Source organism: Astatotilapia calliptera, chromosome 12 (genome assembly GCF_964374335.1).
Source record: "Astatotilapia calliptera chromosome 12, fAstCal68.1, whole genome shotgun sequence".
Lineage (NCBI taxonomy): Eukaryota > Metazoa > Chordata > Actinopteri > Cichliformes > Cichlidae > Astatotilapia > Astatotilapia calliptera.
The window spans coordinates 40,043,805-40,067,785 of NC_137433.1; the positions used below are offsets into that span (position 1 = coordinate 40,043,805).

General features: G+C 45.8%; 2 protein-coding genes and 1 non-coding gene across 3 annotated transcripts in view; 1 reads left to right on the forward strand and 2 right to left on the reverse strand.

Annotated features, from left to right (window-relative positions):
- The first annotated feature begins 2,556 nt into the window (after window positions 1-2,556).
- On the forward strand, window positions 2,557-2,668 carry LOC113034435 (small nucleolar RNA SNORD89). Its single transcript, XR_003274179.1, has one exon. It is a non-coding gene; the product is annotated as a small nucleolar RNA SNORD89 (small nucleolar RNA).
- Window positions 2,669-7,482: 4,814 nt separating this feature from the next.
- Window positions 7,483-9,067, reverse strand: LOC113034156 (uncharacterized). Its single transcript, XM_026188523.2, has 2 exons — window positions 8,940-9,067; window positions 7,483-8,585 (listed from the first exon to the last, which is right to left on the reverse strand). Exon 2 carries the CDS (start codon window positions 8,574-8,576, stop codon window positions 7,698-7,700), a length of 879 nt encoding a protein of 292 aa, XP_026044308.2. The 5' UTR covers window positions 8,577-8,585; window positions 8,940-9,067; the 3' UTR covers window positions 7,483-7,697.
- A 10,239-nt stretch (window positions 9,068-19,306) lies between these two features.
- The window catches only part of LOC113033859 (rap guanine nucleotide exchange factor 1-like), a 24,475-nt gene continuing 19,800 nt past the window's right edge, over window positions 19,307-23,981 (reverse strand). The window contains exons 14-23 of the mRNA XM_026188013.2: window positions 23,598-23,682; window positions 23,242-23,334; window positions 22,287-22,475; window positions 22,120-22,204; window positions 21,715-21,809; window positions 21,200-21,278; window positions 20,857-20,958; window positions 20,681-20,778; window positions 19,674-19,814; window positions 19,307-19,588 (exon numbers count right to left, since the gene is read on the reverse strand). Of these exons, the coding sequence (XP_026043798.2) occupies window positions 19,453-19,588; window positions 19,674-19,814; window positions 20,681-20,778; window positions 20,857-20,958; window positions 21,200-21,278; window positions 21,715-21,809; window positions 22,120-22,204; window positions 22,287-22,475; window positions 23,242-23,334; window positions 23,598-23,682 (1,103 nt within the window). The 3' untranslated portion in view covers window positions 19,307-19,452. The remainder of the gene's footprint in view (window positions 19,589-19,673; window positions 19,815-20,680; window positions 20,779-20,856; window positions 20,959-21,199; window positions 21,279-21,714; window positions 21,810-22,119; window positions 22,205-22,286; window positions 22,476-23,241; window positions 23,335-23,597; window positions 23,683-23,981) is intronic.

The following is a 23,981-nucleotide window of genomic DNA, read 5'->3' on the forward strand; positions in this document are numbered from 1 at the left end:
AGCTCCCCACAGGAGTTTCCACACCGGAAGTAGCATATGCTAACGTGCACATAGTCTATATTATGTTGAAGCACACTACGTATCACTCCGCGAGGCTCCGCCTACGATAGCCGTAATGCTCCAACAATCCATCAAGCGGTGCGGCTTCGTAGCTCAGCAAAGTCGTACTGAAACATCTGACAGATTTTCGAGCGCCGTGCACATAAAATCGTTTCGAGGTCAGTAAACACAACCAGAGTTCATACATAAGGCACACGGGATTATAAGGGGCTCTGTCGACTTTTCAGATTTTAAGTGCGCCGTATTTTCCAAACAACACGGTAATAACGGCGGCCCGCTAGCATGCTCCACCAAAAATAGTGCTTTGTTGTGTATCTGACGGACGAAAGCTAAACCAGTTCCACACCAGTGAAGCTGCATTTTTACAAACCAGTTCTGGTTCATCCGTTTCATTCAACGATCCACTTTCGTCCTCCTCATTCTGCGTCGCCGCCATGATTTTTCCGCCGTGTGCGTATGAAAACAAAGGCACTGCGCATGCACGTTTTACCCATATTCTATCGCCATGTTTCATTTTCCTATCATTGCCCAACATTACACCGGTGCTACCGTGAGCGGTATGATAAGATAAGATAACTTTTATTAGTCCCACACGTGGGAAATTTGTTTTGTCACAGCAGGAAGTGGACAGTGCAAAAGTTATGAAGCAAAAATTAGAATACAATAAGAATAAATACAGTACAGAATAGAATAGAATAAATACTATATACATTAGAATAAAATATACAATAAGATAAAAATAGAATACAAATGCTATACAACTGAGTAAAAATACGATGCCAGAAAAGTATTGCACATGTGTGGATGTGTTTGATCAGTTGAAGTCTTTGTTGTGGAGTCTGACAGCAGTGGGGAGGAAAGACCTGCGAAATCTCTCCGTCCCACACCGTGGGTGCCGCAGTCTCCCACTGAAGGAGCTGCTCAGTGCTGTCACAGTCTGCTGCATGGGGTGGGAGATGTTGTCCATCAGGGATGACAGCTTAGCCGCCGTTCTCCTGTCACTCACCACCTCCACTGGGTCCAGAGGGCATCCTAGAACAGAGCTGGCCCAGCCCTACTGTCACAGTTCAGCGTTGTTTGTCCGTCGCTTCTCCCGCCCTGATCTCTGTCCTTCAGTCCAGCGTCAGTAATGGAAATGAACCAACGGGCTGTCCGGCTCACAGCGGGTAATCTGCCTGGTATGCCAGATTACCCGTCCGGTGCCGGGAGGCAGACGGCTTGAGTGGAGGCTGACGGAGAGGCGAGTTTCCTAAAAGAGATCAGCCTTGCGATGTTACCGCACTTCACTGAGGCTCAGCCTTCAGCAGGTGTTTTGGAGACTGCTGATCAGAATCATTGATGGTTACAGATGTAAAAAGGACCCCGTGGGTCTCTGTGTCACAGTGTACTGTAATCCAGATGTGACAGTAGCGAAGGTGTCCAGCAGGTGTGGCTGTGGAGCTGCTGTCAGGTGCAGTTCTGCCTCAGCGTCTCAGGCCCTCACAAACACAAACACTGTAGCTCCCTAACAACTGAAACCATGTTGTGGACTCAGCTAAACTACATTTATTGTTTTTATTTGTTAATTTGATAAAATTCCTTTATGGGCGTGTTTATTGTGTTCGAATATCTTTGCTGCGTTTTATAAATCTGGCGTTTGTCATAAATACAGTGATATTGGAAAAAAGACAAACGAATGAAAAGCCACTCTGGAAACCTGCTGAAGCTGAAGCTCAAAATGAAGACTAGTAAGAAAATAGGGGGCGGGGCTTTATTCATGTTTGAATGCCTTTGAGACTCCGAACGTTTATTTCAGTTTTTCTTTGCTGACTCTGCAGACTGTAATGGAGGCTCCGGCCAGCAGGGGGCAGCAGGTGGTTTTACCTGAAGTCATTACAGCTGAAGTTCTGTGTCTGTGAATGATGCATGCTGGGAAAACGGACCGAGAGCCGCTGTGACATCGGCACAGGTGAGCGGGTGGGTGGGATTCTGGGACGTGCTCAGACTGAGGTGTGTCACATGACCCTGCTGCTCTACAGGGTCCACCTCACTCAGCTGAGAGCAGGAAACGAAGCAGGAGCCGGGGAGTCTGCTCGTCCTCAGTGTTTACATGAAACTAATAATACGATTGTCAATAATCAATGAACCAATGTCTCTGACTCCTCTTAAATCTGACTTCTTTAAAGTTCACCCAAAAACACTAAACCTCCACCGTCAAATGTCGCTCTGCCTGGAAGTGATGTAATAAAAGGCCGACTGAAGCCCCTCCCACAGCAGTCTGTTCACAGAGGGGAGGGGCCGTGACAAAACCGGACTGAAGCGTACTCTGATCCAGGCGGCACGTGGCGTCCACGACTTCCACGGAGTCCACGGCTACAATCTAACCATCAGTTTGTGTTCTTGCAGGTGGCTCTGCTCTCTGATTTGATCCTGAGCTGTGATGTCATCGGTGGCGCCTCAGCCACAAAGGTGAGGTTTGATGTGAGTGTGTGGTGATGTCGCAGGGTGGGCGGGTCTTCTGGGAGATGATGTGAACAAAAGGCCGAATTGTAGCGCCCCCGCCAGGCAGTGTGTTCTCAGAGCGGGGCGCCGTGACAAAGATCGACCGAAGCGTTCGTCTGATCCCAGAACGTCACGTGACCAGACAGCTGACTGAGCAGGTTGGGTCACGTGACCGTGACAGTTTTATTCCCATGTTCAGCAAACTTCCTGTTTTTCTTCTTCTGCAGTTTCCTGACGGCGTCCTGTGTGAGCGCGGTGTCGGGATGGTCTGTGGCTGTGCCGCAGTAAAGAGGAGGAGTTCTGATCACGCGCCTCTGCGGTCTGTGAGCTCTGATCCAGACTCTCCCAGCTGTGTCGTTCCAGCCAGTTTGGGACAATTTGTTTTTAATTTGCTGTTTAAATGTTTTTAAACAGCCAAATGCAGCAAATCTCACACTGATCAAAACTCTGCAAACTAATGTTCAGTATATTTATTTATGCATGGGAATGAAAAAACTGGAAATAAATTATTAAATATATGAATGATTAAATTACAGTTCTATTAATTTGACACACTTGTTCAAATTTAAATAGACTGGCGAGGAAATGATTAAGACGTAAACCTGAGGGGGGCTAAATAAGTATAAACATAAGTGTATACTTCTGCCTACTGCTTTTCAAACAGCTGAATGGATGATGTTATGGACTGTTGGTGAATGTATATGTTCGAAATAAAAATGAACTGAACATTGAATAAATTACTGATTTACAATTTAAATTCATGACACATTTAAAAGATTATTTAATGATGTGTTTGATTCATTTTGGGACTCCTGGCCCTCCATATTAAATGGTTATGGGAGATGCCCCCAAGGGTGGTGGAGAATGACCGAGCTAAGATCCTGTGGGACTTCCAGATACAGACGGACAAAATGGTGGTGGCTAACCAACCGGACATAGTGGTGGTAGACAAACAGAAGAAGACGGCCGTAGTGATCGATGTAGCGGTTCCGAATGACAGCAATATCAGGAAGAAGGAACACGAGAAGCTGGAGAAATACCAAGGGCTCAGAGAAGAGCTCGAGAGGATGTGGAGGGTGAAGGTAACGGTGGTCCCCGTGGTAATCGGAGCACTAGGTGCGGTGACTCCCAAGCTAGGCGAGTGGCTCCAGCAGATCCCGGGAACAACATCGGAGATCTCTGTCCAGAAGAGCGCAGTCCTGGGAACAGCTAAGATACTGCGCAGGACCCTCAAGCTCCCAGGCCTCTGGTAGAGGACCCGAGCTTGAAGGATAAACCGCCCGCAGGTGCGAGCTGGGAGTAATTATGTATATCTGTATCTCATATATACAGTGTTGGTCAAGTTACTTGAAAAAAGTAATTAGTTACTAATTATTAATTACTTCTTCAAGAATGTAATCCTGTTACTTTCCTGATTACTTACTTTCAAAAGTAATTAGTTACGTTAATACTTAGTTACTTTTAAAAAACATGATGCTCCACCTGAATATGTAGTAAAGCAACAGACCCTTCAGCCCAGTTCTATTTATTCTGCATAATCATCATATAAAAGTCTCTTTTTAAAACTTGTTTTACTCTGTTAACTTGATGCATCCAGCAAAAACTAAATTCTGACTGAAGAAGCGTGTTTAACACTGAAACCTGTGTTCTGCATATTCCAGCATAAAATAAAATCATGTGTTTTGGAACCTGCTCTGTCAAACAGATGCAAGTAAAACAGAAGAAATGAATGAAATCAAAGACTCAGCAGCTCTTAAATCTATTGTCAGCTGTTTAGAAGGAGTGGGGCGGGTGGAGGTCTGCCCACAGCGGTCATGTCAGTGGGAGGATCCGTGGGTTTCTCTGTGAATGTCACATTCCCGTGGCAGCGTGCTCGCTGCTCGCTCAGATTAGAAGTTTAATTTTTTGCTGTAGAAAGAAGTTTTCTTCCCACAGAGTGAACAGCGGACGCTGTTTCTGTTATTTTTATGGAATCAAACTCAAAGTAATGTGATTACTTCCACACTTTAAACGCTGCATGGTCGTACATCAGTGAGCCAGGCTGTCGTTCCCACATCCCTCAAATCATTCCTGTACCGAAGAAGTCGTCTCACTCCTGCTTTAACGACTACCGTCCGGTCGCACTCGCCTCCGTCACTATATACAGAAAATTTCTTTCCATTGCTTTGCCAATGACATTCAAATATATTTCCCTTTGAGCTTGAATGTCACAGATCCATTGCACACATTGTTTAATTGTCTTCATGATGTCAGAGTCTGGTAATCTCAAAACTCTCTCACTTTGAATGAGAGTAAAGCTGAAGTTATTGTCTTTGACAGCCATAAATCTACAGCCGTATCCCTCTGAACCAACTGATACCCTTGGCCCTCTGCTAGCTACCTCTCTAGAGACTCAGGGGGACTCTTGGATAGCTCCTTCAAATGAGAGAAAGAAGTATCCACAGTGGTTAAATCAAGTTTCTATCAGCTATGTCAGATTTCTAAAGCCAAGCCTTTGCTTTCCCCCAAGGACCTTGAGAAGCTGATTCGTGCATTCGTTACTTCGAGACTAGACTGCTGTAACTCCCTTTTTTGGCCTCCGTCACTCCTCTCTCTACCGTTTGCATTAGTACAGAACGCTGCTGCACGCCTTTTATCAGCTGCCAGAATGCATGATCACATGACTCCGGTTTTAGCACTAAGATCCTCTAATCAGATGCTCTTAATGCAGCCTAAGTCTAGGCTGAAACAGAGGTGATCGTGCCTTTGCTATTGCAGCACCTAGACTGTGGAACAATCTTACTGCCATTCGCTCTTCTGAGTCTATTCAGTCTTTTAAAGACTCTTCTTTTTACTTTGGCCTTGACTTAAGTTAGTTGATCATCATTTGGCAAGCTGCTATGTTTGTGTTGGAGGTTATGTATGGGAATCTCAGGAGCAGGGCCACGCCTCCAAACGTGCTCCTTCCGGTTGTCATCTATATAGGTGCCCCCAGTTCTGCAAGCTGTGCACCTCCCTCCTTGTTCTCAATTCTGTAACACGGGGATCTGCCAGGCCCAGGAGCCGTCGCCAGTCCCCATCGAGGCCTTCCCCAAACCGCAGCTCAAAGCATTACCTACTAAAACGCTGTCAAACCTAAAATGAGGGCGTGGGCCCAGCGAGTGAAATGGTAAATTATTTTACTCGCTCTTAGTTTGTGAAGCACTTTGATCGACATTGTTTTTAAATGTGCTGTATAAATACATTTTGATTTGCTCGCATGAAGCTTTGAACGGTTAAGACATCTCTTCCCTCCGACCTGGACCCGTTTCAGTACTGACTGCACACCATCACACAGCTCCAACCTTTTCATCAAGTTTGCAGCCGACACAGCTGTGGTAGGTCACATCAGCAACAACGATGAGGCCTACTACAGGACTGAAGTTAAACATCTGGCCAAGTGGTTCAGCAACAACAACCTGTCCCTGAATGTGGAGAAGACTAAGGAGATCATCACAGACTGCAGGAGAACTCACACTCTGCACACCCCACTAACCATCAATGGTGTTGCTGTGGAGGGTAGGCAGCACCAAGTTCCTGCACATCTCTCCTGGTCAGCAAAGCCCAACAGCGACTCTACTTCCTCTGCAAACTGAGGACAGCGAGAGCATCAACCTCCACTATGAGCAGCTTCTACAGAGGCACCGTGGAGAGCATCCTCCCAGCTGCATCACTGTGTGGTGTGGCTCCTGGGTGCTGCTGGAAACAGCTACGACGGGTAGTGAGAGCAGCAGAGAGGATCGTGGGTACCTCTGTTCCCTCCCTCCAGGACATCTACTGCACCCGTCTCACCTGAAAGCTCTCTGCATCACAGGTGACTCCACCCATCCGTCCAACAGCTTCTTCAGTTTGCTGCCATCAGGAAGGAGACTGAAGAGCCTCGAGGCCAGAACCAGCAGACTGAGAGACAGCTTCATCCATCAGGCTGTCAGGATGCTGAACTCTCTCTCACACCACCTCCAGACCTGCATCCACCTCTCCCCTCTGAACCCCCTAGGCATACAAAACTCTGAACCTCCACCATCGCCCTTTCACTGGCGGGGAGCAGATCGATCAAACCTTCGGCCGGTGGATCCGGTTGTCGTGGAAGTCTCTGACCCAGCTCCCGGCAAATAAGACCTTTATTTTGAAGGATTTCTTTTCATTGGATTTCCTCTGTCTAACTGAAACCTGCACATCACCCGGTGAGTTAAGCAGCTTTTCTGAACTGCCAGCTGGTTGTGCATCTTTTAGTGCTCTGAGAGCTTCTTGTCGCAGCGGAGGGTTAGCTGCTGTTTTTAAAGCCCACTTCAACCTTAAGCAGCGATCCTCATCGACATGCACCAGCTTTCAGCTCTGTTTCTGTGAACTCCCCTTCGCTGCTGTGTGCAGTAGTTTACCGGCCTCTTAGATATAATAAGGATTTTTTTTATCCGAGTGACTTCCTAGCTGACTGTGCATCACGATACGACCAGATCCTGCTGCTCAGTGATTTTAATATCCACCTGTGTTACCCAGAGAAGCTCCTGGGACTTAGTGAACTCTTTTAATCTCATTCAGCTCGTTAAGGGTGCCACATTATCTTCGGTGTTATCATATCATCTGTCTGTAACTTACACGTCGAGGATGCTGTATTCTCTGACCAAGTTGCTGCTCATAGTCCTGCTGTTAAACGGGTTCCACCTGTGCGACGCCGTCGTGCCTTCGGCTCAGATACTGCTGAGCATTTTTCTACACAGGACATATGAAGGCCCTCCTCAGATGTACTGTTTGATTGGTCACGATGAACCTGAGTCCAAAGAGGACGTACCTACTGCTGTGATTACTGCGAGGTTCAGTGTGAACTCGGGTTTCTGCTAAATGAAGTCATGTATTGATCCTGCTGAGCTCACCTTACTCTGCTAACAAGCAACAGATGAAGCTTTGACACACGACACAGAGAGATTTCAGATGCTAAACAGACTTTATTGAAAGAGAGACAATAAACAGAATAAAGTGATTCACAGCTAATCAATCAGATTGGTTGGAGGATCAATGATCGCTGGTGCAGACAAACCTCTGAGATCACAGTGATTGAACATCATTAAAGAAAAAAGACATCATCAGACCTCTGGGTTTCTGCTCAGTGAGCGTGCTCACTTCTTTTACCATGACCGCTCTCACTGATGATAGCACAGGTAGACGGGAGCAGCTCCTGGGTTGCCTGTGTTGAGGTTTTCTGGGTTCACTTTGAGCCCGTCATTGTCATACGCCTGCTTAGCTGCTGGGTCGGCGAGCACGGTGACGGCCTTGATGGGAGCGCTGCCGCTGTCTTTCTTGTACCACAGGAACACCTCCTTTCCCTCGGTGCCCTCGTTCAGATCCTGGTTCACGATTTCATAGCCTTGGTCTTGGAGGCTCTTTTGCTTGACATCACTGGAGGAGATTTCCAGCTCACTGATGGCGTCCTTGGGGTCTGTGGTTTGACGGTACCAGATGAAGATGTAGGGCCCTCCTGCTCCCCTGTTGGTGTCTTCATCCACCCGGATGTAGCCATCATTGAAGTTGTCGTCATCTTCCTCAAATTTAGCAGTGGCCCTGATGTCACAGATGTAGGTGGGGTTCTCTCTCTTCAACCACAGATAGATCCAGTTTCCTCCAGCACCACGGTTCAGGTCACCGGCCAGTCTCTCCCAGCCCAGTTTATACTTGTAGGGTTCATCTCCTGCTTGTACAGAGACATCGAGTTTCCTGATGGGAACATCGTACTTTAAGGAACCTTTGTAGTACCACAGGTAGACAGAACCTCCACATGCCCCCTCGTTCAGGTTTTTGTCGATCTTTTTGAACCCTGCACTGGACAGACCCGTGGACATCTCATCGTGGAAGGAAATCTGAATCCTGGTAATTGCATGATCGCCTTTTTTGTACCAGAGGTAGACGAAGTTTCCCCCGGCTCCTTCGTTCAGATTAACAAAGATTTTCTTGAAGCCTTGTTCACGGAGCGCAAACTCCTCGGCTTTGTTCAAAGACACTTGGAGCTCAGCGATGAAAGACATTATGGGTTCCTGCACCAAACAGAGTTGAACGAATCAAGAATCAATCCAGATATAAAAAGGTTTTAACAAGGGGAATCAGGATAGTATGTAATAATGGCAACAGCGCCAACTAAGAAGCTCTTTAAAAGGAAAAAATGCCAACAGAACAATCTGCACACAATCACAGCATCCTTGTGTTTTTATGATATTACAGTCTCCACTCTGAGCCTGAAACCATTAAACTGAACCCAGAGGAACATATGGGAAAAATAGCTTATTACCACCTTTAATTAATAAGATGATACCAAAGTCTTGGGAGATGATTTTCACCAGAGTAAAATAAAGAGTGAAATGAGGACGCCGAGTGAATGGTGGCAGACTTACGTGTGTGCAGACGTGGTCGGCTGGATGAGGTTTGCTGGACGGCTGCTGATCTCACACAGAAACATCCACATTTAAATACACAGCAGACATGTGATCATAGTCACAATATCAACACACGTGACTGATCGTCATCAAAAACCATGGGCAGCTATTAAGGATTGTACTGGAATGACTGACGATGATTATTGTGAGTTATACTGAAAAGGAAAAATAACAAGCGTTAAATAAACAAAGAAGGGTTCAAACATTACTGATTATGTGTTTAAAGTTTTATGTGTTCATCATTTCTGTCTAATAAAACAGTCCAAGTTTGGGAAATGAGGAAATGAACAGAGTGGAAAGAAGTAGCACGATCAGCACTGTGGCAGCACAGCTGATCCACTTTCAATTCTCACATGAGAAATGAAAGTGAAATAATAAAACAAATCAGTAGATTTGTTTTATTATAATAAAACAAATCATAATAAAATCATAATAAAACAAATCAGTAGATTTGTTTTATTATGATTTGTTTTATTATGAAACAAATCTACTGAATTCATGTTTAACTGCAGTTTTTCTTTAGAGTTGGACTTTCCTGATCTTGTTTCCTCCTTCATAAAGTCCACGTTGTCCATTTTGGGTAACCAACATAAAGAAAGATAAAGATTTCTTTGCTCAGTGCTCTGGCATTGTAAAGTGAAGCTGGAGCAGGGCTAACGTTTCAGCAGACTAGCACACACAGAATAAAATGTGTGAGTATGAAAGTGTGACAGGCGGACTAGGCTGGTAGAGAGTGTTGGACTCTGTACTGGTTTAGATCTTTGGATAGAAGGGAAGCACTGGGAGTAGTGGTCACCAGAAGCGGGTTTCTAAGAAGAGAGGAGAGCAGTGGGAGCTGAAGGTTACTGCTGGTGAGGTGGGAATTCTGAACAAGGCCGAGAACATCTGGAGACAGCGTTGTCAATACGTGGAACTACTAGATACTGCAACCACAACACGGGGAGCTGATTTATCGCTGTGGGTAAGCAGATAATGTGCCAGCTGATGAACGTGTTCCTCTGTGAGCTGCAGCCGTGTCTGGCAGGCCCTGAGCAGCCGGGAAAACAGGACGGCTGGGTGACTGTGAGGCCCCAGGTGCACCACCAACCTGTTCATGTGTCTAGCTAGCCTAACGATTTCTGCCCAGTGGCTCTTACTCCAGTCATCTCGAAGTGTCTCGAGAGGACTCCCAGCCACATTCAATCTCCACCAGTTTGCATACGGGAAGAACAGATTCAATTCAATTCAATTCAATTTTATTTATATAGCGCCAAATCACAACAAAAGTCGCCTCAAGGCGCTTCAAAGATACAGAGAAAAGCCCAACAATCACATGACCCCCTATGAGCAGCACTTTGGCGACAGTGGGAAGGAAAAACTCCCTTTTAACAGGAAGAAACCTCCGACAGAACCAGGCTCAGGGAGGGGCGGGGCCATCTGCTGCGACCGGTTGGGGTGAGAGAAGGAAGACAGGATAAAGACATGCTGTGGAAGAGAGACAGAGATTAATAACAGATATGATTCAATGCAGAGAGGTCTGTTAACACATAGTGAGTGAGAAAGGTGACTGGAAAGGAAAAACTCAATGCATCATGGGAATCCCCGGCAGCCTACGTCTATTGCAGCATAACTAAGGGAGGATTCAGGGTCACCTGGTCCAGCCCTAACTATATGCTTTAGCAAAAAGGAAAGTTTGAAGCCTGATCTTGAAAGTAGAGATAGTGTCTGTCTCCTGAATCCAAACTGGAAGCTGGTTCCACAGAAGAGGGGCCTGAAAACTGAAGGCTCTGCCTCCCATTCTACTTTTAAATACTCTAGGAACAACAAGTAGGCCTGCAGAGCGAGAGCGAAGTGCTCTAATAGGGTGATATGGTACTACAAGGTCATTAAGATAAGATGGGCCTGATTATTTAAGACCTTGTATGTGAGGAGCAGGATTTTGAATTCTGGATTTAACAGGAAGCCAAAACAGGAGAAATCTGCTCTCTCTTTCTAGTCCCTGTCAGGACTCTTGCTGCAGCATTTTGGATTAGCTGAAGGCTTTTCAGGGAGTTTTTAGGACTTCCTGATAATAATGAATTACAGTCGTCCAGCCTGGAAGTAATAAATGCATGAACTAGTTTTTCAGCGTCACTCTGAGACAGGATATTTCTAACTTTAGAGATGTTGCACAAATGGAAGAACGCAGTCTTACATATTTGTTTAATATGTGCATTGAAGGACATGTCCTGGTCAAAAATGACTCCAAGGTTCCTCACAGAGTTACTGGAGGCCAAGGTAATGCCATCCAGAGTAAGAATCTGCTTAGATACCATATTTCTAAGATTTTCAGGGCCGAGTACAATAACCTCAGTTTGATCTGAATTAAGAAGCAGAAAGTTAGCGGCCATCCAGGTCTTTATGTCTTTAAGACATTCCTGCAGTTTAACTCATTGGTGTGTGTTATCTGGCTTCATGGACAGATAGAGCTGGGTGTCATCTGCATAGCAGTGTAAATGTATGCTATGTCTTCTAATGATGCTGCCTAAGGGAAGCATGTATAATGTAAACAGAATTGGTCCTAGCACTGAACCCTGTGGAACTCCATAATTAACCTCAGTGTGTGAAGAGGACTCTCCATTTACATGCACAAACTGGAGTCTATTAGATAGATATGATACAAACCACTGCAGTGCAGTACCTGTAATACCTACAGCATGTTCTAATCGCTCTAATAGGATATTATGGTCGACAGTATCGAACGCTGCACTGAGGTCTAGCAGGACAAGCACAGGTTCTCTTCTTATTTTCTCAAACTCAACAGTAACAAATCCGAGCTCCTCTTGGTCGGCACTAAATCTACATTATCCAGAACCAACAGTTTCTCTGTTACTATCAATAACTCGCCGGTCTTTGTTTCTTCCTCTGTGAAAAGCTTGGGTGTCATCCTCGACAGCACTCTATCTTTCAATTCACACATTAATAATATTACTCGGTTTGCATATTTTTAATTGCGCAACATTAATCGTCTCCGTCCTTTCCTCACCCCACATGCTGCTGCCATTCTTGTCCACAGCCTTGTTACTTCCTGGATTGATTATTGTAATTCACTTCTTTTTGGTCTTACTCAAACATCCATCCACAAGCTCCAACGCGTCCAGAACTCTGCTGCCCGTATCATCTCCAGGACCCCTTCTGTCCACCACATCACTCCTGTCCTGCAGCAGCTTCATTGGCTTCCAGTCAAATATGGCATCAATTTCAAAATACTCTTGTACACATTTAAGGCTATTCATCATCTGTCTCCTCCATATCTCTCTGACCTGGTTCGGATCACCGCCCCATCTCGGTGTCTCAGATCTACTTCTTCCCTTTCTCTCTATGTCCCCTCCGTCTTGCCACCATGGGGAGCTTTCAGCTGCTCCTCGACTCTGGAATTCCCGACCTCCTGATTTAAGAAATATCTCTTCCTTCTCTCTCTTTAAGTCCCAATTCAAAACTCACTTGTTCAAAACAGCTTATCCCACATAACCTCTCCACTCTGCTATTTTACATTTGTTTTATGTCTTATGCTTTTATGATTGTGTAAACTGTTTGCGTTTATGTTCCTTTTATTATTCTACCTTGTACAGTGTCCTTGAGTGTTCTGGGCGCTTTCAAATAAAATGTATTATTATGTTTGTTTTTCTTATTAGTAAAAACCATCAAGAAGTCCCAGCAGCAGGAGACACACACACACGTATAAACATTCAACTTTCACAATCCATCACAAACATTATCACTCAGTTATCAGTAATGGAACATAAAGCGAACATGTCACACGTACACATACGCAACTTATGAGTGATTTCACACTTCTCTAATTTCTACACATGGTTGATCAATCACAGCCCTGCTCTTGCCAGCTCACATCCTATAAAACGGCTGCATTGACCTGAGTGACTTGAACCAATCATTTTCCTTTCACGTTGGTCCACAGAGGTGTGTTTCACACTCATGTTACAACATTTGAAAAACCCACTAAGGGGGAGACGGGAGGAACTCGTGATAGTTCTGGCTCTTCTCAGGGAAGTTTTGACCTGCCAGCATCTTTGTGAGTGAAGTGGGTGAAGAGGCCGGCACATTGGTTTCTGCTAATTAGACGTTCTTGTAAAACGCCTAATTAGGCAGACGTGCAGGTCGTGTAACTCAAGGGTAGCTTCTCTGATCCAGCTCGTGTCACTTACCTAACAATTACTCACAGCAGTTTTTACCAGTTTTGCAATCTTCATTCTATCCCCTTAAATTTAAAAAACGTTGTCATCGTGTCTGCTTACAATAGAGAGCATGTGTCAAAAAAGGAAAAATAAAATAACACTGTCCGTGGTTTAAAAAGTGAGCAGTCTGCCTCACCTGTGAACTCGGTCAGCTAGCGTAGTCAGGTGGCTGCGCTAACTTATTAGCTGAATGAATTCAGTAAATTTGTTGTTTTTAGTCAAGTAGTTAAGATAAGATAAGATAAGATAGAACTTTATTAATCCCTCGGGTGGGTTCCTCTGGGAAATTCGACTTCCAAAAAAAAGCACAGTTTTTAGTTTTTCAAATGTTTAAAATATTTGTGTAAAGTTTCAAAAAGAAATAGAAGCAAAACCAAAAATAATGAGTTAACTGTTGTGCATGACGTCACTGCAACAACCTGTGAGCAACTGATGAAAGACATTTTACTTTCACTGTTTTGTGTTTCTCACCTGAATCAGTTACACTAAAGACTAATATCTTTAATGTTCAAATTTTTCCCTGAAATCAAAACCTTCCAAAGATGACTTGACAAAATGAAATTATGCTTTTAAAGTAGCAGGTACTCAATATGGAAAATACTAGAAATGGTGAGTTGAACTGAAATAGAAGAAAATGTTAGATGAACTTTGTCAGTTAGTAGGACTGATTCTAAATTAAGTTACATTACTTATTTATTTTAAGTACTTGCATTTTGTTTCAGGTCAGGTGACGGTGACTGTCCTGGTGACCATAAGGGGGCGGGGCTTTATTCATGTTTGAATGCCTTTGAGACTCCGAACGTTTATTTCAGTTTTTCTTTGCTGACTCTGCAGACTGTAATGGAGGCTCCGGCCAGCAGGGGGCAGCAGGGGGCAGCAGGTGGTTTTACCTGAAGTCATTACAGCTGAAGTTCTGTGTCTGTGAATGATGCATGCTGGGAAAACAGACCGCGAGCCGCTGTGACATCGGCACAGGTGAGCGGGGGGGTGGGATTCTGGGACGTGCTCAGACTGAGGTGTGTCACATGACCCTGCTGCTCTACAGGGTCCACCTCACTCAGCTGAGAGCAGGAAACGAAGCAGGAGCCGGGGAGTCTGCTCGTCCTCAGTGTTTACATGAAACTAATAATACGATTGTCAATAATCAATGAACCAATGTCTCTGACTCCTCTTAAATCTGACTTCTTTAAAGTTCACTCAAAAACACTAAACCTCCACCGTCAAATGTCGCTCTGCCTGGAAGTGATGTAATAAAAGGCCGACTGAAGCCCCTCCCACAGCAGTCTGTTCACAGAGGGGAGGGGCCGTGACAGGCAGAGCCTTCAGTTTTCAGGCCTCTCTTCTGTGGAACCAGCTTCCAGTTTGGATTCAGGAGACAGACACCACTTTTAAGATTAGTAAGTACCGTATTTACCGTACTATAAGGCGCACGTAAAATCCTTAAATCGACAGTGCGCCTTATAATCTGGTGTGCCTTATGTATGAAATTTGCTTTGTGCTTCCTGACCGTGAACCGATTTTACGTGGTACACGATGCTCAAAAATCTGTCAAAAAAACCTTTTAGTGCCACTTTCTCGGAGCATTACGGTTACCGTTGCAAGGAGCCTCATGGAGTAATACGTACTGTGCTTCAACACAACATTACCGTGTTATGCTTACGAAGCGGATTTTAAACAATCAGTTATGCAGTAGAAAATGGAAATAGAGCAGCTGCGAGGCAATTCGGCATTAATAAGTCGGTGGTGCGCAAGTGGAGGAAGCACGAAGATGACCTAAAACAAGTAAAGAAGACCAAAAGGAGTTTCCGAGGGAACACGGCGCGATGGCAGAGGACAAAATTGAACAGTGGGTTATTGAACAGAGAACAGCAGGCAGAAGTGTCTCTACAGTCTCTGTTCGACTCAAGGCTACAGCAACACGTGACATGGAGATCAACGACTTTCGAGGGCGACCTTCTTGGTGCTTCCGTTTTATGAAAAGGCATAATCTCTCAATCCGCACAAGAACTACTGTCTCACAGCAACTGCCAAAGAAAAGTTGGCCATTTTCAGCACCTACTGCCAGAATGAGATCACTGGAAAGAAGATCCGGCCAGAACACATCACTAGCATGGACGAGGTCCTCCTCACCTTTGACATCCCCGTGAACCGTACTGTTGAGAAAACAGGCACCAGTACGGTATCTATATGCACCACAGGGAACGAGAAGTCATCCTCCACTGTAGTTCTGGGCTGCCAAGCTAATGGCCAGAAACTACCACCCATGGTCATTTTCAAGAGGAAGACTTTGGCAAAAGAAAAGTAGAAAAGTTTCCGGCCGGCGTCATCGTCAAGGCTAACTCAAAGGGCTGGATGGACGAGGAGAAGATGAGCGAGTGGCTGAGTTTATGTCAAGAGACCGGGTGGCTTTTTCCACAAATCTCCGTCTCTTTTGATCTACGACTCCATGCGCGCCCATCTCACCGAGGCTGTCAAAACCCAAGTGAAGCAAACTAATTCGGAGCTTGCCGTCATTCCGGGTGGATTAACCAAAGAACTCCAACCATTGGTTGTTCAAAGTTAAATTACGAGCTGCGTGGGAGCATTGGATGACAGAAGGCGAGCACACATTCACCAAGACAGGGAGGCCACGCGGAGCAAGTTACGCCACTACCTGCCAATGGATCGTGGATGCTTGGGCTAAGGTATCAGTTTCAAGTGTCGTCTGAGCTTTCAGGCTGGAATAATCACTGAACAGCTAAGTAACAGCAACGAGACTGATTCAGATAATGATGAGAGCGATCCGGGCATGCTTGATGCCGAAATTGCCCAGCTGTTTACCGTAACTCAGACACGGGAGGTGAAGAACTTGATGGAATTGTGGAAGTTAATGTACAGGAAAAAGTGAGTGTATTCTTCAATATTTAATGTGTTACAGCTTAACAGTGTTAAGAGTTACTGTGAATGAGCTTAATAAAGGTCGAGTTATCTGACTGTTTGTCTTAATGTGCCTTATAATCTGGTGCGCCTTATAGTGCGGAAAATACGGTGAGCAAAATTTATTTATATAGCACAATTCACAGAATAAAATCACAAAGTGCTTCACAATAAATCCAGAAATATAAATAAAATAATAGAAAACAGTGAAAAGATTAAAAGCTTGTTTGTATAAAAATGTCTTCAACTGCTTTTTAAAGGAGACAGTGGAGTGTGCACAGCGTAAAGACGACAGCCTCGGTGCCCGAGGAGACCGATCCCCACACAGGGTTTGAACCCAGTGCGTGGGACCAACAGTGACCTCTGACCTGAAGACCGGAGTGCTCGGGATGAAGCATGAGGCTTCAGCAGCTCAGAGATACGCTGGGCAGCTTCAGCATGCAGAGCTCAAAAAGTTACGACAAAAGTTTTAAAATGAACTCTAAAATTTCCTGGCAACCAATGAAGAGAAGTCAAAACTGGAGTAATGTGTGACCTCTTGTTTGTGCCAGTTAAAAGTCTGTGCAGTCTGAAGGCGTTCCACAGCTGATTTGTTGAGACAAGTAAAAAGACCGTTATAATAACCCAAGATTAGGCTTCAAACTTTCCTTTTTGCTAAAGCATATAGTTAGGGCTGGACCAGGTGACCCTGAATCCTCCCTTAGTTATGCTGCAATAGACGTAGGCTGCCGGGGGATTCCCATGATGCACTGGGTGTTTCTTCTTCACTCACTATGTGCTAACAGACCTCTCTGCACTGAATCATACTTGTTATTAATCTGTCTCTCTTCCACAGCATGTCTTCATCCCGTCTTCCTCCCTGAGCCTGACAAACAGCTCGTTTATTCAAACAGTAACCATGTTCGTAGCATCAGTGACGAGAGCGCAGCGTCCACGTGAGCATGCTTTCATCACACCGTTGTTTCCATCTCGTGACTTTGTTCATCATGCAGATTGATGTAGACTTATCTCATCAGTCTTTTTTCTGAAAGTTTGACCTCGATGACCTTCAGTCCAGAGTCTTGGAGATGTTGTGGCGGTCAGTGTTCAGTGCCGCCGCCCGGCCGACCTCACCTGCAGCTCTCTGAGCCAAGAGGTGAGAGCCACTGCTGCAGACTCCACCCCCTGCTCGACCACGTGTCAATCAGATGAACCTGAGGTGTCGCAACGATTGCGGTGTGAAGAAATGTGAACTTTGACCTCTTGGGCCAGCTTCCAGGTGAATGAGGGTTTCTCGATCCTGCCCACGTCGGTATTTTGTCGTCTTGTGGAGGCGCTGATGATGAGCAGAATCTGATGCAGCTGTTTAATACGCCAACTGTTCATTTCTGTCAAAATTACATGTAAACAAAAAGTCTCCACAGTCCATGAAGTTAGCGCTGGACCACATCTTATAGATGAATGTTTCATTAATCGGTGGCTCTAATCGGCGTTCGTTCAGCTCACCATTGATCAGTTGGTCATTCAGAGAATGGTCGGCAGGTCGGCGCTATAATAAGATTGTGTTATTTAAAGTGAACAGACGCACTGCTGCTGCTGGTTATATACACGGGCAAAATAAAAAAAGAATAAATAAAGAACATATTTATCAGTCATGTGTAATATTCATACAGGTGTGTCTGTATGATGCTTCCTGTTTCCTGTACAGGTGTGTTTGATGTGGGACGATGAACGGCGTCTCCGTGGCTGTGAGTTGGAAACAGATCATGTGACCAGCTGTGACACCCCCACAGTGTTACTGTGTGAGCTGGTGATTTTCCATATTCATGTATGTTTAGAGAAATCATCTTGTACCCTCAGAGCTCTGTGGTCTGACACTCAGGTGGGCTGGTTGGTGTCCTGGCCTCAGTGGGACATTAAACTCTCACTTTGAGGGATGAAGGTCGGGACGTTTTAGCATCGCTGCTCAGGTGTTGGAGGGTAAATTGGCTGCTGAGGATGTGGAGCTCAGGTGAGCTCAGACTGACGATGATGATGGAGGATGTGTGATCTGTAGCAGCTGGACGTCTGTAGAAAGCACGACTGAATCTTCTCTAAAAGCAGCTGAAACTGTCACGCATTACAAACGCGTCAGCATGCAGCTGCAGGCTGATGTTCTTCAGACACCATGAACCATCATCACAAGTTCATGGATCGCCTTCATGCTCCACCTCAGTCCAGCAACAGGATCTCACCTCCTTCATCATCATCCATGATGGTGGTGGCATAGCTCAGGAGGTGGAGCACGTCATCTGCTAATCATAGATGATGGTTTGATCCCTGGCTGCTCCAGTCAGCGTGCCAAGATACTGAAGGTTGTTCTCGATGCGTTCATCGAAGTGTGGCCGGACGCAGCGCAATAACGGTTTACCGCTACGCCGAGCAAAGCACCAAGCACGGCAGCGGAGTACTCGCGCATGCCGCAGACTTGAACTTTGACCCCTGCATGCTGTAACGTACCTTCACGTGGCCAATAGAAACAAAGCCTTCAGTGCAACCACACGGTGTGTGTCTGAGGTCGATGAACTGATACAGGTTTACGTGCATCTGTGGGGACCTCCAGAGCCTCCTTATAAATAAAACTGAATTAAAAAGTAGAGGACACAGAGTAGACCCACAGTCACCCTCAGAGTCCAGACCCACAGACCCACAGTCACCCTCAGAGTCCAGACCCACAGACCCACAGTCACCCTCAGAGTCCAGACCCACAGACCCACAGTTACTCTCGGACACCTGAAGGACCGAGCGTGATGTGTTTAAATACAGATCAGAAAACGGTGCTAGAAAAACATCTAAAACAATCGGACCCTCGTCCCTTAAAAGGAGCTGAAATTTTGCATCATTCCTACTAAGCAGGGAATCTTTCCACTGGAATTCCCGAGATGGTCAGGTGGGATCAGCTTTAATGATTAACTAATTTTTGTGGCCTTGAAGACACGGTGCTGAGGTGAGGTTTCCACCATCAGGTAAGGGCAGGTGAGTTGACTGGCAGGTCAGCAGTGATGTTTCATGGATGTTTGGATGCAGTTTTTCTTCCTTCAGCAAAATCTGGAAGTCTCTGATCCATCTGTGGGTGCCGGACCTGAATCTGAATATGTTTCTGTTAACAGGAGCGAGGGAGGGAAACCTCTGCCTGCAAATAGCAAAGGTCCGGTAGTAAAATGTCTGCAGGTTTTACCCTGCATGTGTCTGTGCCAGTAATGTCACGCTCTCGGGCCTCGGCCCCCGGTTTGGCACCGGTTCAGTTCTCTGTGTTACAGCATGTTAGCATCAGAACAGGTGCAGCCGATTAGCTGCGTGACCCTCTGCGCCTTCACCAAAGCTCATCTCTGATTGGCTCGAGGAGTGTTCTTTGGGCGGATCTTGAGAGAGAGCTCCCACAGCGCCTCCTCAGCCAGGTGATCGCTGAAGTCGTTAAAGAAGGAAATGATGTCATCATCGGGCAGCAGAGAGTAGCTCCTGCAGAGAGAAACAGCTTCAGCATACAACAATACAACCACGAGGTACTCCTAATGATTGAGGAACTGCTCTGTAGGTAACTGACACTTGCTGGTAGCTCCTCAGGGTGTCCAGGATGTTAAACTGCTGCCAGCGTTTGGAGAAGTTAACCTTTGAACCCTGTGATGTCATCAAAGTGTCGGGATTACCAAGGTGGACAAAAGTCAAGTCCTGCAGAATCAAACCCCTGAGAGAGAGAGAGAGACGGCAGACAAAGCATCAGCCTTCAGACCCTGAATCCTCCCTTAGTTATGCTGCAATAGATGTAGGCTGCCGGGGGATTCCCATGATGCATTGAGTTTTTCCTTTCCAGTCACCTTTCTCACTCACTATGTGTTAACAGACCTCTCTGCATTGAATCATATCTGTTATTAACCTCTGTCTCTCTTCCACAGCATGTCTTTATCCTGTCTTCCTTCTCTCACCCCAACCAATCACAGCAGATGGCCCCGCCCCTCCCTGAGCCTGGTTCTGCCGGAGGTTTCTTCCTGTTAAAAGGGAGTTTTTCCTTCCCACTGTTGCCAAAGTGCTTGCTCATAGGGGGTCATATGATTGTTGGGTTTTTTTCTCTGTATCTATGAAGCGCCTTGAGGCGACTTATGTTGTGATTTGGCGCTATATAAATAAAATTGAATTGAATTGAATTGAATAGACCTGAAACATGAAGCTGCAGTTCCTCTGACGTCCAGCAGAGGCAGCAGTGAGGCAGTCCCCATAGACTCCAATGTTAAAACTTTACAGCAGAAACAAACATGTTTACAGCCAGATACACAAACTGTTTGGTCTGTGGATAGCTTCCTCCTTCATAACGCCTGCTTACATTGTATTGTTAGGGGCGTGGCCTCTTTGACTGACAGGTGAATGGTGACACAGGTGGCTGTAGCTGCCAGCCAGGCTAAACCTCAGCCAATTGGAGATCCTGAACTGGACCTCTGGACTGTGTTTGTGCTGTTGGAGCCTTTTATCTGAGCAATAATGTGGCTGCTGTGAGGCTGATCACATAGACACGTTCTACATTAGGGTTACTGCCCAACAGGTAGGGTATTTACGTACAGGTAGGGTATACAGGGAGGCTCTACTTCAGCCAGAGCTGCTCGGTAGGCTCTGAAAGAGGATGAACTGTCGATCAAGGTGCTGAACTCCTCCAGAGCCTGAAGCCAAACAGACATAAAACACTGTTAATGCACTGAGGCGAACCGATGAAATAATCCCAATGAACTCGGTCTGACCTCTGAGGTGCTTTTCTGCCAGTCCAGGCGTCGCAGAGGGGCGGAGTCCAGCGCTGACAGGATTGACAGGTACGAGTTAAAGTTATTGAGCTTCCTCAGGTGCTGCAGGAAAAAAGAACATGTGCGGTTTGACAAGATGACATGACAACAGACCACAGTCTGGAACCACAAATGGACACACAGATGTTGTAATGATGCAGTGAGTTTGTAAAAATAAATCTTTTTATTCCAGTTTGTCAGTCTAATAAGTTCTGGTGTAGCTGCTGTCCTCCCCGACTGGAGGGCCAGCTTTGAATACAAATGAAGAGACAAAAGGACTTTTTCTACTGCGGACTCTAACGACCTTCATGATCTTCAGGAACTTCAGCAGCAGCCTCTCTCTGTCGTGAGGTTTGTCCTGAAGGATGATGACGGAACGAACCCTGAAATCACAAAAAGAAGGTTCATTAGATTCAGAAGCTTCTCCTTCTCTGCCTGTCCCGTCCCTGCTCCTGTCTGTTTGCACTGACATAACTTGAAAGTAAAACAAATGAATAATAAAGGTCAAACAAACTATGACAACCAGTATGGCACAAACCGTAATGAACCACCTGGGAAAGTAAATGTGTCGGGCATTTCTCTTGCCTTCAGACAGTAATTGTGATTGCTACAGTGCCGGTTTCAGAAAGCCGATTGTGATTATGGCATAAAAGAATAACATCAAGAATAACATCATAAAGGCATTTTCTGAGGGGTCTGTGGGCTTTTGATGCTCTTTCTCCAGCACGATTCTGATGGAAACAATAACCTGATGGAGTCACAGATTGTGTTTCTTTGACGAAGGAAGTTGTGTATCTGCCGGTTGTGTTGATGTTTTACCAGAAGGAGACGCTGTTGAAGTGTTGAGTGAACTCTGTCAGGTTGGGACTCTTCTCCTCATTCTGCTCCTTTGACCACAGCAACACCTCTGGAAGCTGGACAGGTGAGAAGAACCAACTGTCATCCCAGTGCACCAAACCTGCCGGCTCCGGCAGGCTGATGAAACAGACTAAATCATGTAAACACAGAAAAGGTTTTTCTGTGGCAGCAGATCGTGATGCAGCCACACTGCAAACCAAGAGGTACCGCTGCACGTGCTGGTGGAAAACTCAACGAGGAGACGGCTCTTTGTGTCCCAAAGCATCATTTACCTGTTTACCATAAACCAGGTATGAATACTTTGTGTTCTCAAGCAGGTTCATGAGAACAGCTGGAGAACCAGGCGTGAGAGAGGCGGGTCTGTACCTCAATCTTTGTGAAGAGTTCAGCATCCAGCAGAGTCAGCTGTTCAGCTAAATCCTGACTCCTGAAGTCCAGCAGAGTTCCCGGCCTGAGGCAGAGGGGACAGAAACATTCAAACTTGACCAATGACAGCTCAGCATGCTTTCAACCTGTCAGGTGTGAAGGCTTACCTGGCAGCCACACCCTTGGCAGCAAGTGGACGGAGTGACTGAGGTGAGCCAATTAGCTTCCACCTCTTCTCCATCTTTGACAGGATGTTGGAGCGCAGCTGGTGGGCCGGTCCCAGCTCTCCACCAATCAGAAGGCTGAACACCAAGTCCATCAGTAGCAGAAGCACATCAGAGTCGAGCTCTATCGCGCTGCACACACAGTATTCACACTGATGACACACGGCCAGAAGTATGTGGACAGCTGATCTTACTCGATAGATTTGAAAGCATCAAGTGTGGCATTAAAAAGTGTCCCGTGGCCCACATGGTTTCTTATCAGCCAATCAACTTGGCTTTAGAGATAGTGTCTGTCTCCTGAATCCAAACTGGAAGCTGGTTCCACAGAAGAGGGGCCTGAAAACTGAAGGCTCTGCCTCCCATTCTACTTTTAAATACTCTAGGAACAACAAGTAGGCCTGCAGAGCGAGAGCGAAGTGCTCTAATAGGGTGATATGGTACTACAAGGTCATTAAGATAAGATGGGGCCTGATTATTTAAGACCTTGTATGTGAGGAGCAGGATTTTGAGTTCTGGATTTAACAGGAAGCCAAAACAGGAGAAATCTGCTCTCTTTCTAGTCCCTGTCAGGACTCTTGCTGCAGCATTTTGGATCAGCTGAAGGCACAGAGGCCTTTATGTGAGGTTAAAATCACGTTTAAAAACTGCTCATAAGTCTATCAGAAACAGGAGATCTTACCTTTGTTTCTAATGCTTTTATTCATAAATCCTAACTCACACTTCCAGGTAATAAGCAGGAGTCCATGTGAGCACCTACATAAGTCTGGCTTTCCTGCCGACGTGTGAATATGAGAGATGGTCTCCTTTAATCACAGCCAAGGTTCAGAGGCCTCTGCACTCTGTCTTAATGAAGAACACCACTGCATACAGTGTGTGAAGATCTGTGTGTATTTCTCACCATAGTTCGTCCACCACGCCCACCAGCAGGTGGAACGTGTTTTTGGCAGCTGTCAGGTCTGCATGTTCCCGTCTGCCACACAGGTGTCTGTACGTGTTGGCAGTTAAAGAGTAAACAGAGTTTGGACGAACAGACAGATAATCACGGGGACTGTGGGAAAACACGTGAACAACGATGAACAACTAGCACAGAGCTGGTTCTGTCCAGCCTCCACTCACAGCAGTGTGAGAGAAACAATACTTCAGAGCAGCAGCCGTTTGTTTTAATAGCACCGTGTGCTTCTTCTTAATGCTGTCCTGTTGCTGAAGCTACAAGCAAAGCCGGTGGGCCCAGCCTCAAAGTGTGTTTGAGGATATCTGTGCTGGAGTTTGCTGATGACATCGTTTGGACTGATGAAGCTCCTGTAGGTGCAGAGGAAAGCGTCACGGTACAGGTCCTGGTCTGCAAACACACATTCACACAGATCTGATCAGCTAACATAGAAACACTCTGAGTGAAGCTGAAAAATAGTTCATGCGTTAGTTCTTTACTTCTAAGCTGGACTGTTGTAAACCCCAAAGCTCCTGAATAAAGTTTCTGCAGCTGCGCTTTCTTCTGAGCTGCGTCAGCTCGTCACAGCATTAAAGAAGAGGAGATCACCTGCTGCCTCTGATGTCATTTTTGGACTGTTTCCTGTTAGTTGCGGGCTGTAAATGATGTGCTCGTGCTCATGTGTTTGTTGGATCTGATGCTCTGTGGAG

Excerpts from the sequence above, each read along its gene's own strand:
- LOC113034156 (XM_026188523.2), bottom strand. The coding sequence starts at position 8,576 with ATGTCTTTCATCGCTGAGCTCCAAGTGTCTTTGAACAAAGCCGAGGAG.